Here is a 16,925-nt window from a genome sequence, read left to right as displayed (position 1 = left end):
CTCTGTGTTTCCAAGATGGTTCTAGCAAAGAGTCCTTGTGAGTAGAGTTGCCAGTGACTTCCGGTTTGCTCATAACATGAGATCCCTAAGGAGGCAATCCTTTGAGGCATCCTACCTGCTCAAGAGGAGGCTCATCCCCAGGATATGCATTGCCCTTGGGACTAGCTCATCCCGGTCCTACAAGGCCAGCAAGTGGCAAAGAGGGGAACTGAATCTAGATCTTTCCCGTATCTCTATTGCCATGCTCAAAATCCACAGCCCAGGGGGAATTTTCCTTTCCGCCCAGGCAGGGTTGGCACGTCCAGCCAAGATGCCCTGTGGTAGGGAAGGTGCAGGCCCTTCCACCGTGTCCTGGGGATGCTGTAAAAAGGGACCACAGACTCGGTGGCTTATATCTACATAATAGCTGTTTTAAGTTGTTTTCCAGTTCCAAAGCCAGAACTCCAAAATCAAGGGCCTCGCCCCCTCAGAAGCCTCTAGGGGAGGATGCTTCCTTGCCTCTTCCAGCATCCTGTGGCCTCCAGTGATACCTGGCTTGTGGCTGCTTAGTTCTAACCTCTGCCACTATCTTCACATGGCTGTCTTCCATCTGTGCATCTAAATCTCCCTCGTCTTAGAAGGATACCAGTCAGATGGGATGACTCTAGACTGGCGTCCTCTTAACCAATTTCATCTGCAACAACCCCATCCCAAATAAAGGTCACATTTTGAGGTTACTAGTGGTTAGGACTTAAACATATCTTTCGGGGGGACACGATTCGACTCACAGCATTCCCTCCAATCAAAACAAGGTCCCATTACCAGAAGAAGAGGGGATGGATGTTGAGGGGACATGCTGTTGAGAGCAAGTCCACACTGTACCCACCCTTCCCCGTCCATCTTCTCCACTCTGCTCTCTGCCGAACAAGGGTCGGAGGTTGTAGGGAGGAAGAAGCATGAAATCAGATTATTCCCCCTGATGCCCTCCCCGCAAGGTCACTGGGGGCTGCCTAACTCCCTTGGTCACAGTTCAGTCTCTAGATTCCAATAACTAATCCCTCCCTGTGCCCCTTGAGGCCTAAAAAAGGGGATGCTGACTTTATGGGCCCAGGGATACCCTACTGGCCTTTGACCCTCCCCATACCCCTTACTGACTTGTCTTCCAATCACTCAACTTGCTATCCTTTTACTCAAAATATCCCCCTTATATGGCAAAAAACAGATGTTCACTGTACTTCTAAGAAATGCTCATTCTACCATTCTATCTTTTTTTCTTTTTTCTTTTTAAGACCACACCCATGGCATTTGGAAGTTCCCAGGCTAGGGGTTGAATCAGAGCTGCAGCTGCTGGCCTACACCACAGTCACAGCAATGCAGGATCCGAGTCGCATCTTGGGCCTACACCACAGCTCACAGCAACACCGGATCCTTGACCCACTGAGCAACAAAGGGATAAGACTTGCATTCTCATGGATGCTAGTCAGATTTGTTTCCACTGCACCGCATTGGGAACTCCTACCATTATTTCTTGATTAAATAAACATTGTACTAAACCACATCTCTTGGTTATGACCTCCAGTTTTCCATGTTCTTATGATCCTTCATCTAGTCATAACTCAGTAACTAAAGTGCTTTCTAAGCACTTTTCCTAGCAGCACAGGCTTTGGCTGCATTGCAGATGCAGAAATCATACAAAGAGCCCACAGAGTCCATGCAGATCAGGGATTTAGTGACTTGCACCACAGAGAGAAGCAGCCAAGCCAAAAAGCACCAAGAGCAGGAGAGATTGGGAAAAGGCACACATTTCAAACAGGCTGAGATTACCATGCCCCTCACGCAGAGTCTACAGAGGATGAGAGATCACTGAAATCATCACTATTTTTCATTCTCCTGAGTTAAAAACGATGACAGGGATTACAGACTAAGATAGCAAATACCAGCCCAACCAATGATAAATTTAGCAGGAATGAGAACTGTCCATTGTGCCAGCCATGGACTCTGAATTTCCCACCAGACCGTAAGCCCCTTGAGGGCAGGGTCTATCTTGCTCACCGTTCTCCCCACAGCACTCAACCCAGTGTGGGGCAGAGAAAAGCTGAGTGAATTAATGAGAGAGACCCTTGGGTTGCAGTCAGCTTCTAAAGGTGTTGTCAATCAAATCTGAGACTATGCACAGAGAACTCTCGGCTTTGTCCCTGGAGGAAGCTTCGCCTCTGGTTGCTGCTGGGGGACCAGTGCAAAACTGGACAAGGAGAGTGCCCCCTGGCCAGGGTAGCCCCTCGGCATGACTCAAGGAGGTTCTAACCAGAATGTAGAACCACAAATGGAAGTTCACATTTTGATTTAATCAATCAAATACTCAAAGTAGCTCCCATATCAGGGAGAGTCACCCTGCCGCATTAGGTCAATTTATCACCTACTTGAGTCCCTATGGATACCCCGTGAGAGATCCATCCATGCCTTTCAAAACATGTTTGCAAATTCCCAAGCTCACCTTTCTCCAAGCGACTTCCGGCTCTGATATCTAGTGATGGGGAACTCTTGTTCTCCACCCTGCTTTCCACCCAAACACAGAAGAACCCCTTTTCCTTAATGACTCTCCCTCAACCCACACACCAAGGAAAAAAAAGAGCCATACAAATAAGGTGAAAGTAGAAAGCTTTCCAGAAGACTTGGGGGTCTTCTGTCATAGCAGACACAGTAGATATTAAGCCACTCTATTTTTCTATTTCTTTTTGTATCTTACTTTTTATTGAGCTATAATTCACATATGAGATTTACCATCTAAAGTATGTAATGCAGTGGTTTTTGTATATTCATAAGGTTATCCAACCATCACCATTGTCTAATTCCATATTTTCATAGCCCCCCTCAAAGAAAAACCACTAGAAGACTTCTCTGCTTTTCAAACATCATTTAGTCATTTCTGCCAACTCAGCTTCCCAACCTCCTAACATATTACTTTCCTTCCCCGTCACTCCCCCTTCATCTTTTTGGGGCACCCCAGTATATCCCAAGTGCCTAGCACAGTGCCTGGCACTCAGTAAAAACCTGGCAAATGAATGACCAAATAGACATGACGTCAAAAATTATTAAGGTGTAGCAATAGATACTTAAACGGCTCACCTAGAATTTATCCACCGGGAACTTTTCTTTCTGGGAATTGTCACCAAACTTGGAGATTGTCCTCCTGGGAGTGGGCCACTTAACACAAATGAGATTTTCTCATAGCTGTGGTTTAGGCAACAAATGCTGAAACTCAGTTTTCTTGTCTGTGAAAAGAGGATAAACAGATTGACCCTAGGAGCTGTTTATTCAATCAATAAATACAGAGTGCCCAGGGTATGCCAGGCACTGTCCTAGGTGCTGGAGATTCAATGGGTCACAGAGCCAAGTTCTTGCCCTCACTGAGTTTGCATTCTATTGGGGAAGACAAATATTTAAAAATTAATGCACCACTGTGTCCTACAATGTCAGGGAGTGATAGGAACGATGAGAAAAATACCAAGATGTACTAGTTAAGGTGTATGGTATAGTCTCTCAAATATAATAAGCGGTCAATAAATGGTAGCCTTTTATATCACTCTTATTTTTCAAGTTATGATTTATTACCCAGTATTGGGAGTGATCCTTTTAAAATCTAAGTTACTTCACATCACCCCTTTGTTCAAAACTTTCTAATGACCTCTCATCACACTTAGAAGAAAAGACAAAGTCATCACCAAGGTTTAAAGCAGGGTCTCTCTACCTTGGCACCTCTGACTTTAGGGCTGACTGCTTCCTTACTGTGGGGCTGCCCTGTGGATTGCAGGACATTAAGCAGCAACCTTAGACTCTGTGTACTAGATGCCAGTAGTACCACCCACTGTGACAACCAAAGATGTCTCCGGATATTGTTATATGTTCCCTGGGGTAGGGGAAAACTCACCCCAGGTAAGAACCAGTGGCTTAAAGGCCCACACGAACTGGTCTTGCACAACCACTCACTCCGGTTTACCGCCTATCATTCCCTTCCTCACTCACTCTGTTCTGATTAAAATGCCCTCCTTGTTCTTCCTCTAACAAAGATGTCCCCTAGGGCCTTCTCATCTGCTCTTCCCTGTACCTGTACAGCTTTCCCTGGGATATCTGTTCAACATCTTTCTTTTCTTTTCTTTTTGCTTTTTAGGGCTGCACGTGTGACATATGGAAGTTCCCAGGCTGGGGGTCGAATTAGAGTTATAGCTGCCAGGCTACACCATAGCCACAGCAGTGCAGGATCTGAGCCGCATCTATGAACTTCACCACAGCTCACGGCATTGCTGGATCCCTAACCCACTGAGCAAGGCCAGGGATTGAACCCACATCCTCATGGATACTAGTCGGGTTCATTACTGCTGAGCTACAACGGGAACTCCTGTTCAACAGCTTTCTGCTCCGAGTTGCCTTCCCTGACCTCCAAATAGAACCTGGCACCCTCCTCCCGCATCACTGTGGGGCTTCACAGCATTCATCCCTCTTAATACCACAGGCAGGTCTTTGTGTATTTATTGAACACATCTCCCTCTATAATGTAAGCTCCAGGGGACAGGGACTTGGATGGTTTTCCAGGCTGCTGTACCCCCATGATCAAGAAAAGTGCAAAGAACATAGTAGGTATTTAAAAAACAGCTGCTGAAAGGATGTACTAATGGATACATGTGTGATTTTTAGAAGGATAGGCAGGAACACAGAGGATGGGAAAAGCAGGACACGTGTTGGCTGATGAAGGAAGCAGTCTGACTGGAAAATGAGGTAGAGCCTGTGCTCGGGCTTGGTTGGGTGGGAACAAATTATAGAGATTACTGAAATCCGGGCAGGGTACTTCATCCATTACTTATCAGACAAGTGGGAGCCAGAGGAGGTTCATAAATGGGAGAGACATACGGTAAAGATTACAAAGAAATCAGAAGCCTGTCTCCAACTAGAAAACAGTAGAATGAAAGCCTGGACCTAACCAGAAAAGAACACAGTGTTTTGTGTGTGAGAGGGAAGGCAAATAGCTCCCTCTCCTGTGCTATCTCTGGTTGGTTAGGAGTGTTGGGGGTTCTAAGGGAGAGAGCTCTTGCAATAAACAGTGTCCTTGGTGGCACCAGAGGGCTGTGGTGGCAGGGACATCAAGGATTTGCCATCCCTGTTGGAAGGGACTAGGTCATTTATTGGCAATGATTGCTAATGAAACAGAAAATAGGGAACCTCTGTAATTTTGAGGTTTCTTGGATTTCTGGGTAATATTTTAGCCAAATTCAGCAGGTAGCCTTTTGCACCATGATATGTTAGAAGTGGCCAAGTGAGTTTTTGGCTATGTGTTGGCAAGAGGGACATCCTGTCCGTCCAGGGACACCTTTCCTGTGAAAAAGACACACAGAGACGTTATCACGGCAATTCTTTGTTGATGAAACTGTAGACAATGTCAAGGAGGAGGAATTAAACCAAGCTGGGATAATGGGACAATATAGCTACATCCCCGGGGTAGTTTCCCCTTCTTTGTGTGACAATCATTTTAAGTACATTTACGTCTTCTGTAGTAGTGTGCGAGCTTTTATAGAGTTGTGTAACATGTTTTTACAAGTGTTACTTTGATTGTAACTTTTCTTGTGAAATACATGGCTGGAACCTTTTAAACAAATTCCACTAACCAAGCCACATGAAAACAAAGGAGAGTGAACAAAAGAATCCAGCCTCATAAAGGAGTAAAGTGTGGCTCCATGTATTTAAAGTGAAAATCAGTCACAATCGATGTATGCTGTTAGAAGCCGGGATAATGCTAACTTAAGGGGTGGGGATGGCTGGAAGGAAGCATAAGAGAGATTTCTGGTTTCTTGATCTGGGTGCCAGATGCATGAGTGGATTCCTTTTGTGAAAATTCATTAAGGTGTACATTATAAAAAGTCAAAAAAAAAAAACAACTAAGGAATTTTCTCTATAATGTACATTGCAGATTGATAGTCTCAAAACTGTTATTGCCTTAAGTAACTCCATCAGGTGAAATATACAAAAGTCATTGACTTACAAAGATTGACTCTATTCAGATGGAAAATGGTGAATAGGAAAAAAACAAAACAAAACAACAAAACCCTGCACTTTATAATCTAATGATTTTAATTGCACCTCTGCTCTTGTTAGTTCAGTGACAGTGGAAACCTTATATTCTTTGAAGCTTGGTTTCCTCACATGTAAAATGGGAATAAAAAGATATGCTGTCACAGGCGCCACCTGAAAGAGCGCCAGATGGCCAGAGCTGGAATAATTTGAGCAAAAAATATATATATTAGTATTGGATTACAACACGAAGTATAAAATTAGTATCCAAAAGACCACAAAGATAAAAATAACTCAATAAATTAATAAATGAGGGAGAAGAGACAAGTCTCCCGTGTAGAAGAATTTCAAATAATTTTCTTAGATATTTATGCATAGATATTTCCTTCCAAAGAGTACAGTATGGGAGAGGGGGAATAGAGACTAAATTTAGAGTGGAGAAGCCTGACAACGTCACTTCATTGTGGTGGCCAATGGCAACAACAACATTCATAAGTCTTGTTGACAGTATGTACTCTTAATACGATGCGATGAAAATAGTACTTTACCTGTGATCTCCTCCCCCAAATTGATAGCTCCAGTCCAAACATAAGAACATCAGACAAATTCCAACAGCAGAGCATCCTACAGTATCCCTGACCAGGACTCTTTAAAACCATCAAAAATATCAAACCCAAGGAAAAGTCTGAGAAAATGTTAGAGCTAACAGGAGCCTAAGGAGACAGGATGACTCAACTGAATGTGGGATCCTGGAACAGAAAAAGGATATTAAGTAAAAAAGTAAGAAAATCTGTATAAAGTATGGAATATAGTTAATATGAATGTATCAATATTGGTTCATTAATTGCAGGAAATGTAGCATACTAATATAAGATGTTACTAATAAGGGCAACTGGATGCAGGGTATATGGGAACTCTCTTCACTCTTCCCGGTTTTTCTATAAATTTAAAACTGCCTTAAAAATTAAAATTTAATTTTTTAAAAAAGACTCACTTTACCTTGAGATCTTGGGGATGGAATTAAATAACGTATATGAACATTAGGCTCTCAGATTTTGGGGACCTAGATCCCAGCACTGCTGCAGGCACAGGGGATTGAACAGTGAACTGGAAAACCCAGTAGATTCTCTGCTCTGATGTAGGTGACCTAGTTCTTTCTCTTTCCTGCCTGTGTTCTTCTCCAATAGGGTGTTCACTCTATGGGGGAACTTTGAATGCTCGGTAAACAGATCTATGGTCTGTAGTTCCCTCGTAATGATTTACCTAATGTCTATCTTTCCCCCAGACCAGAATTTCTCCACCTCAGCACTCTTGCCATTTGGGGCCAGAGAATTCTTTGTGGGAGGGCAGCCCCGAGTGCTGTGGGATATTCAGCAGCACCTCTGACGTTTACTGCCCTATGCCAATAGAGTCAAGTCATGACAGCAGAAATGCCTAACATTGCCAAACATCCAGGAGGACAAATTCACCCCTGACTGAGATCCCTGCCTTAGACTAGTGTTTCTCAACTCCGGCTGCACAATGAAATCACTTGGACAGCTTCAGAAATCACTGCCAGTACCTGACTCTATCCCAGACTAACCAACTCAGACTCTCTGGGGGTGGGGGCCCAGATACCACATTTTTAAAGAGTATCTTAGAGATTCTAGTGGGACTCAGAATTGAGAGCTAGGCAGGAAGCTCCGTGAAGGTGGGGAGATATCTCTTTTATGGAGGCATTTCTAGGACCTAACACGGTGATCCCTTAGTGAATGAAAAATGAGAAAAATGTATGAATGCATGAAGTTGAAGAGAGGCAGGCAAAAGTGTCAGAAGTTAAAAAGTGGCATAAAAGGAAAGCCAGAGCAACTTTTTTTTTTTTTTAAATGGTCATGGATACCAACTCTTGAATAGATTCTTCCTATTTTTTTTCTTTTTGAGGCGGTGGGCATTTGATAGATTTTTTTTTTTTTTTTGCTTTTTAGGGCTGTACTCGCAGCATATGGAGGTTCCCAGGCTAGGGATCTAATTGGAGCTACAGCTGCCAGCCTGCACCACAGCCACAGCAATGCTCAGATCTGAGCTGCCTCTGTGAACTACACACCACAGCTCAAGGCAACACCGGATCCTTAACCCACTGAGCGAGGCCAGGGCTTGAAGCCATATCCTCATGGATACTAGTTGGGCTCATCTCGACTGAGCCACAATGGGAACTCCCAAAAGAAAAAAAAAAATTGACATGAAAGATGTAGCTATTTCCCAGGGCCTCACCATCCAACAGCTACTCTCCTTTAACAGGGCCTCAGGCAGAGGAGGTGGGGTGTCAGTATTTGCTCTCCCTGGATTAGGAGGTGAGACTTGTATGGCTCTCGTGCAAGTTTTAAGTGCACTCGAATTTTAGTCTATTCATCTACCACTTTATTATACCTTCATCTATTTTATAGGGAACAGGCTGTGTCAACATGAGGGCGGCGATCTGATGAATTGCTTAACTCTTAAAAAGGAGGGGAAAGTACCTTCCTCCTTCGTTTTCCAGGTAAACATCCCCCGATGACCTCTGGAAGTTGGACGAAGTAGGGCAGGTGTATTGGGCTCAAAGGCTAAGGCGGTGGGACAGGTCACATTCGTGAGGAATGCTGGCGATAGAAACGCACATGCACACTAGCGGAGGCGTGAGCCTTTGTCAGGGAACCTGGCCCGGGCGAGGGGCAGCTTTGGGACCCCAGCCTCAGCTCCTGGGTTCCTTGGAGGAACACAGGCCCAGAGCTGGCCCCTCTCCTGGTTAATCAAGAGAAACCACTGATCTGGACGTGCAGGTGAAATTGCCACAATCTAAATGTTTGTTTAAATTTTTACGACATACACTGGTGAGCCAAGCAAAACGCACACTCAGACAGCGTCGTCTTATTTGATACATAGTAGGTCCTCAATGTGTGGTGGTCCATTTCGCGATGAGATGTGAACTTCCACTGTGGGAATGGGCCTCGGTGGCTCTGGAAGGCCCAGCCCCTGAGAAAGTCAGCGTTAGGCTGCTGTTGTTCAAAGATATTGACAAAAGGAGCCATCGAGGAGCTTAGGGACAGGGTCTGGGAGAGAGGTACCCGCTGGCAGAAAGCAGAGTTCTTGGCTGATTCATCCCTGTGGTTAGAATAGCTGTGATGACCTTGTGAGATAAGAACTGAACAGAGAATCCTTTGGGTTCCAGGAACTAGAAGTAGCTGGTGGAAGGATAAGCATGGACTGAAAACAACCCAAAAAATCCATTGACCTTTATTTAGCAAATACCTGGATAGCAACTGCCATGTGCCAGGCTCTGTTCCAACTGCTTCAGTATATGAAATCATTTAATCCCTCTAACAACCTGATAAAGCAGGTCCTCGTATCACCCCACTTTACTGAGGAGGAAACTGAGGCCCAGAGAGGTTAACTGAGGCCAAAGTCACACAGCTAGTAAGTGGCAGAGCCAAGATTTGAACCCAGCAATCTTGGTTTCAGAATCCAGGCTCTCATCATGTCTCTCTCTGCTACATTAAAATATATATATATATTGGAGTACAGTTGATTTACAACATTGTGTCAATTTCTGCTGTACAGCATAGTGACCCACTCATATATGTACATATGTTCTTTTTCTCATGTTATCTTCCACCATGTTTTATCACAAGAGATTGGAAATAGTTCCCTGTGCTATACAGTAGGATCTCATTGCTTATCCATTCTAAATGTAATAGTTTGCACCTACCAACCCCAAACTCCCCATCCATCCCACTTTCTCTGCTGCATTTTGGTAGGGGGTAGTTTCTCTAGCAGTGAGAAAAACCTGATTTATGCTTTTGAAGACTATGTAGAAATGCATACAATTGGTTTATAGAATATTAATTTAAAAATTACTTGCCAAATCATGTGTAATTGTTAAGGAACAGTGTGTAGGGAAAAAAAAAAGTCTGGAAAGAAAACCATGAAAGTTATAAAAGTTATGCTAGATTAGTGACGTTATGGATAATTTCCTCTTTTATTTATCTCGTTGTTGCTCTTAAAGTTTTATTACTCATGTGAGGCTTTAATGATAAACTCTTTCTGGCTTGCAAATTCTACCCCCTTCACTCCTCTTTTTGAAAGTAGCTTCCAAAGGACCAGCTTGTGTCCAAAAGCACATGTAGTCTGTCTTTACAGGGTGGGTGGGTTTCATTCAAGGAGCCCTAGTCCTGAAGAACTCCTGAACTCACATTATTCTCACCTTGCTTCATTTAAGACTTGACCCAACAAAAGATGGGATGTTTATCTTCACCAGCTAATCCGGCGCCCCCATGTGGTAAGAGCATAAATCCGCTTACAATTAGCCCACCAGCTTGGAAACTACTCAAGTCTGAAGGCTTCTGAATTAAAGTGATTCACAGTTTCCATTTTGCACATCAACAGAGACCTCATTAATATTTTAGAATAAACCACTATTTCGCATTCACTCCAGTTTTGCAAAATTGGGAGTCTAGTACTTGTTGTTTGCTGCACGATGATGGATTTCCAGGTCACTAGAGATAGAAGCATCCCAAAGGGCAGAGCTTAAACCCCAGCATCTCCCCATCCTGTACTGGGGCAGGCATCCAATTCAACAAACATTTGTTGAGACTTACTTTGAGCCAGGAATCCTCAACACTAGTGACAAAAGACTCCCTCTCTCTGCATCTTTAAGGCACTAAGGCCCGTGCCCTCTTAAATGCCCAGCGAGCTAACACATCCTTTTTATTGATCACCTACTATATGCTAAGCCCTGTGCACTGGAAAAATGGCATACTTTACATTCTAGATGTTTACACGCCAAGCCCTGCGGGGTTCCAGCCTACCTCTGCCACATCCAGCTGAATGACTTAATCTTTCTGCGCTTCAGTTACCTCCTCTGTGAAACAGCGGTAGTAAAATGACTTGTCTCCCCGGGGGTGGGAGTTACTATATGTGAAGCTGATTGGACCTTGGTAAGCATTCAAGTTATACAAGCTATGAAAATTTTCAGAGTGGGAGTTCCCGTCGTGGCGCAGTGGTTAACGAATCCGACTAGGAACCATGAGATTGAGGGTTCGGTCCCTGCCCTTGCTCAGTGGCTTAAGGATCCGGCGTTGCTGTGAGCTGTGGTGTAGGTTGCAGATGCGGCTGGGATCCCGCGTTGCTGTGGTTCTGGTGTAGGCCGGTGGCTACAGCTCCGATTCGACCCCTAGCCTGGGAACCTCCATATGCTGCGGGAGCGGCCCAAAGAAATAGCAAAAAGACAAAAAAAAAAAAAAAAAAGAAAAAGAAAATTTTCAGAGGCTGCTATTGGACAACTTGGGAAACACTTTACCTTTTCACAAAGACAAACCCCGCCTTGTCTTAGGGTTTCTGGAGGGCACAAGGGTTACTCTGTCTTGACAGGGAGTGGCTCCCCAGCCATGGACTTTCCCAGGGCTCCCTCAGCCCTGCACAGGCTCACAGCCCTCAGACCCCAGGGCCAGCAGAGCCTGATCACTAACACTGTAAATCAGAGACGCTGTCTGGGTTAGAGCCACGCTACCGACAACTTCCAAGGTCAGCCTAGGGAGGAAGAGATACTGTTATAACCCCACTGCCCAAATGAGGAGGCGGGGGCTCCACACAGCTATTTGTAACATTTCCCAAGGCTCATACATGAGAAAGGCAGAATCGGGTGGTCTGAGTTTTAACCAAGATATTTAGCGGACTATCAGCAGCGGCAAACACCCCATCTACCGAAATCATGCATGTAAAGGCCTAAAGGCCAGGAAGGATGATATAGAGATATTCAGGGAAAAAAAGACCTATTATAGTGATTACTTGGAACAGGCATCATTAAGCACATCACAAATATTAACTGGTGTAGGCACCATTACTAAGCCCATTTTACAGATGAGGAAACTGAGGCACAGAGAGGCTAAACAACCTGACTAGGGTAGCACAGGTAGGGATGGTGGGGCTAGGCTCACACAAGGCCTCTATGCTACTCTTCCTCCTGGATAAGAATGAACAAATGGCCTCCCTTGAACTGCGGCTTTTTTTTTTTTTTTTAATGGTCATGCCTATAGCCTGTGGAAGTTCCCAGGCCAGGGATGGAATCCAAGCAGCAGCTGTGGCAGCACCAGATCCTTTAGCACACTGCACTGGGCTGGGGTTCCACATATCTGCACAGAGCGAACATGCCAGCATCCTGATAGGACACAAACCTGTCAGGGGAACTGGCAGCTTTAGAACCCATGGCCCCAACACGCCCAGTCACGCCAACCACACGGGAGGAGCCCAGGGTGTGGGGCATCACAACTAGGAGGGGCCCTCCACGAACGCCTGGTCTCACCCAGCAGAGTGTGCATCACCTGGCTCCAGGTCCTCTCTTCACTCTAAACTGGTGCTGAGTGAGCTATTTTCAGGTTAATCCAGATCCTTCCTTGCTGGGCCCCAAGAGGCTCGTTCAGGCGTTGGCTTCCCCAGAGCTCCCTTCTCTGCCTATACAGATAAAGGAGAAGATGGCTGGTCTAGGGTGAGGAAGAGTCATGCACTGGGATATAGGTCCATCCTTACTATCCTGTGACCTTGGTCTCTCTCATGTCCATTTGTTTGTTTGTTTGTTTGTTTGTTTGTTTGTTTGTTTTTTGCCTTTTCTAGGGCCGCTTTCCACGGCATATGGAGGTTCCCAGGCTAGGGGTCCAATCGGAGCTGTAGCCACTGGCCTACTCCAGAGCCACAGCAACTCGGGATTCGAGCCATGTCTGTGACCTACACCACAGCTCACGGCAACGCTGGATCCTTAACCCACTGAGCAAGGGCAGGGACCGAACCCGCAACCTCCTGGTTCCTAGTCGGATTCGTTAACCACTGAGCCACGGTGGGAACTCCTCTTATGTCCAGTTTATCCATCTATAAAATGGGAAAATAATCTCTCTGTCTTTTTTTTTTTTTTCTCTTTAGGGCTGCACTTGTGAATGCAAGTTCCCAAGCCAGGGGTTGAATCAGAGTTGCACCTGCTGGCCTACACCACAGCCACAGCAATGTGAGATCCGAGCCACATCTGCAACTCTTACCATGCTCATGGTCAGATTCCAGGCAGGTCTTGTTAGCTTGAAAGCCAGACATCTTTTCCGATCACTTCCACATTGATCCTTGAGTTGATTATCAGAGTGCTGATTTCCTGGAATCTCTGATTCTTAAGGGAATGCCTGAATAGCCCCAGACTGCTGACAAGACCGATTCCCCCAAGGTTTACAGGAAAGAACACAATGACACAGCCAATGTGAAGACTGCTCCTTTAGAACTGTAACGATACATGAATTATTACATACTTATTATGGAATGGCTCAAAGAGTGATTTTATGCCCATGTTGTCTTCATCGTCAGGATTTCAGATACCTACATTTTGCAAAACAAGTCTTCTAAGATCATAACATCCTCCAGAGTGGGTTGGGTAAACCCCCGTCTCAAATTCTGAGAGGCTTGGCACATATTTTACATACGCTGTTTCACAAAGCAATGCCATTAGGGATTTCTGTTTTCTGGTGCAGTTGTCTTCCCAGGTTGATGTCTATGCAATGGCTTGGGAGAAGGTCTTGGTTAGGGAAAAAGTTCTGAGGAGGTGAGAAAGGCAGGTGGCTATGAGCCTTCATCTTTCATAATCCAGAAGGAACTGGCCCCTGTTGGCAGCCTCTGCTATTGTCCTGGGTCCACTCTGAAGCAAGACCTGACATTTTGTTACCTCTTTAAAAAGCAAAACCAACTCCAAAGGGCTCATTGGTAATAAATGTTTTGCTGGAGATTTTATGGAGTGAAGGAGGTTATTACAATAAATACTACATAGCAGAGATGAATAAAAAAGCCTCCATGAGATGTCTGAATTTTCCTTCTTATGTTCTTTGGCCACCAGCCATTCCAGAACCTGCCCCTGCCCGCCATCTCCATTTCTCCTTCCACTTACACCATCATCTCAGATTCTACATTCCCTCCCCTTTTTATACAGAGAAATTTGTTGTGGTTTTTCTGCCCATTTCCCCACTTAGCAAATTAAAAAAAAAACTCCTTAAGACCTACTCATTACAGCAAACATGGATAATCATGAATAGCAAGCAGGGACTTTTTAAACTTTAATTTCTCCTGCCATTTTGGTTTGAGCCCACTTTGTATTGCCTTGACCCCTGCAGGTGGCGATTCTGGGATTGGCCATGCTTTGTCCAAGTATCTGGATAAGCTGGGATTCATAGTATTTGCTGGAGTTCTGGATGAAAAGGGATCAGGAGCAGAGGAACTACGAAGAACCTGCTCCAAGCACCTGTCTGTGCTCCAGCTGGACATCACCAACTCGCAGCAGATAAGAGATGCTCACAGCAAAGTGATGGAAAAGGTGCAGAACAGAGGTACTGCCTTCAGCTACCTGTGCCCTCGACTGCCCTCCACCCTCCTCGAAAATGCCCAACATTTGTTCCAGCCTCTAATCATCACTGAACTCTAATCTGTTCTGGTTGCCAGCTGCACCTAAACACACCTGTACTGAGCGCCTGCCACATGCAGAGTTCTCTCTTAGACATGAAGACATGAGGAATGAGTCAGGCGTGGTCCATCCACAGAACTTACAGACTTATCAACCCCACTCCCTCCAACATGTGCCAGTCACTCTCCCATGAATTACTTCTTTCTTTCCTCTCTGTGATATTAGCATGTATTAGACTTAAAAAAAAAAAAATAGCTTCAGGAGTTCCTGCTGTGGTGCCACAGGGTTGGTGGCATCTTGAGAGTGCTGGGAAGCAGGTTCAATCCCCGGCCTGGCATAGTGGGTTAAGGATCCAGCATTGCCGCAGCTGTGGCTTGGGTCATGACTGCAGCTTGGATCTGATCCCTGGGCTGGGAAATCCATATGCCTCTGGGTGGCCAAAAATGGTGGTGGTGAAAGAAGCTTCCAAATCACTGTTTTCCTTTAGCAACTGCCTTTCTCTTGCCCTTCTCTCAAGGCCAAGCTCTTGGAACCCTGCTGCGCCATTTGTACTTCGTGCCATACCTCCCTATGGTCTGGCCAGCAAGTCAGTATTATTCTAAACACCAAGCTCTGGATTTCTCTGCAGTATTTCAATGTGTGGATCACGCTCCCCTGCTTGGGCTTTGGGATCTCCAGCTCCCTATTGCCCTCAAAGTTCTCTGATCATTCTTTCTGCTTCTTCTGTATGAACCTCTTCCTCCCCCATAGATATGACTATTACAAGCTCCACTCCCAAACCTCCCACCCCATGTTTCCTGGGTGATGCTATTCTCTCCCTATACCAGGACCTCTCACCTGGCAGGTGTCTTAAAATGCCTATGCTTGGACTCAGTATGGGCTACATAACTTAGGGAGCCCAGTGCAAAATGACAATTACGTGGGGCCCCTTGTTTACAAAATGTTTAAGATGTTAAGGTGGTGCCAGTAAAAAAATTAAACCAAGCATGAGAACTTGCTGAAGCACAGGGCCCAGTGTGACTGCCTAGGTTTCATATCCATGATACCCACCCAGCCTGGGGACCCTTCCCCAAGGGATTACATCAGGACATACAGACAATAACTCAGCTAAGCCTTGCACAGTGAGGGCCGGTACTGTTCCTCTCCTTTTGCTGGGAATGTCAGCTGTAAAGATGATCCTATTGGGAGGTCACAGGTATCAGGACATTTTTTAAAGCTCCCAGATGATGTTGATGTTCTGCCAGAGATGAGAACACTGCGATTTAATCCAGTAACTTCTGAATCTGTGTTGCCAACCTAGCCCTCTGCTCAGCGTCCGGACCTATATGCATTCAAATTGGTTACCAGATATCCCACCTCAAGTTGTCAAAAGCTGACCTCATTATCGCTCCCTCTGCTGCCAGTCTACAAATCTGTTTACCCTCCTGCATCTCATGACTTGGATGCTGGCTCAAATGCCAACACTGCCCCCCAATCAGTCATTCAAGCCAGCAGCCTAGGGGTCACTTGGACCTGGAGCTGACCCTCCATTTCTGTACCCTATTGGTCCTGAGACCTGTCAATTCTATCTCCTAGATGTTTATTGTCCCACCCCTTCCTATCATCTCCAGGCAGCTATGGCCTAACTCAGGCCCTCATCTCCCACCTAAGCTCCCACAATGGCTTCCTTGCAACCAGGCTTTCCTTCCCCATTGCTTTCCAAGTGGAGAGTGATCTTCAAAACAAGCATACCTCACAGTATCATCCATTTCCTGAAAACCTTTCAATATACAAAGCCTCCACATCTTGGGTTCTTCCCATGAGCCAGGCCTATGCTTCGCCTCATTGACTGGTTCTGTGGTTCTCCAGCCACCGCCAAACACCTTAACAAGGATTAGAAGCCCTTCAGAATAACGGCCTTTGCCAAGCCCTTAATCTGCAATACCTTCTGGTTCACTTAGTAAATTCTGTTTGTTTTAGGGCCACACCCGCAGTGTATGGAAGTTCCCAGGCTAAGGACTGAATCAGAACTATAGCTACTGGCCTACACCACAGCCACAGCAACTCAGGATCTGAGCTGTGTCTATACCACAGCTCATGGCAACACTAGATCCTTAACCCACTGAGCAGGGCCAGGGATCAAACCCACATCCTCATGGATATTAGTTGGGTTCGTTACCCCTGAGCCACAATAGGAACTGCCTAGTAAGTTCTGAATGGTTTCCAGACTTGAATGTGCTAGTTTACATCTTTGCACATCCAGCTTCCTTTTACCCAAATTTCCCTCTTGCCTCCACTCCCTTTCTCTAGGCTTCTGCCTTTGCAGACTCTTCTCCCACAGATCTAGCTCAAAGGTAACATTTCTTGCATGACCGTCCTGGTAATCCAGGTTACATCGTTTGCTTCCTCTTTTGGACCCTCGCTTATCATACCTTGCACAAACCTGTATTATTGCACTCTTATGCAAACCTGT

General features: G+C 45.3%; 1 protein-coding gene across 3 annotated transcripts in view; it reads left to right on the top strand.

The window, feature by feature from the left end:
* Window positions 1–16,925, top strand: part of HSD17B2 (hydroxysteroid 17-beta dehydrogenase 2) — a 64,373-nt gene that overhangs the window by 18,174 nt on the left and 29,274 nt on the right. For all 3 annotated transcript variants that reach the window (XR_014804808.1, XR_014804809.1, NM_001167649.1), the window contains 1 exon segment: window positions 14,187–14,399. Coding sequence is in view for 1 of the 3 variants with exons in the window: in NM_001167649.1 (NP_001161121.1) it covers window positions 14,187–14,399 (213 nt within the window). In the remaining 2 variants the exon portion in view is untranslated.

Source organism: Sus scrofa, chromosome 6, assembly GCF_054392235.1.
Source record: "Sus scrofa isolate SSC_HxYL_T2T_F1_AM1 chromosome 6, Sscrofa_HxYL_maternal_Yorkshire_Landrace_v2.0, whole genome shotgun sequence".
NCBI classification, from domain to species: Eukaryota; Metazoa; Chordata; class Mammalia; order Artiodactyla; family Suidae; genus Sus; species Sus scrofa.
The sequence above is the reverse complement of the archived record's forward strand: the minus strand, read 5'-3'. Positions and strand labels throughout refer to the sequence as shown.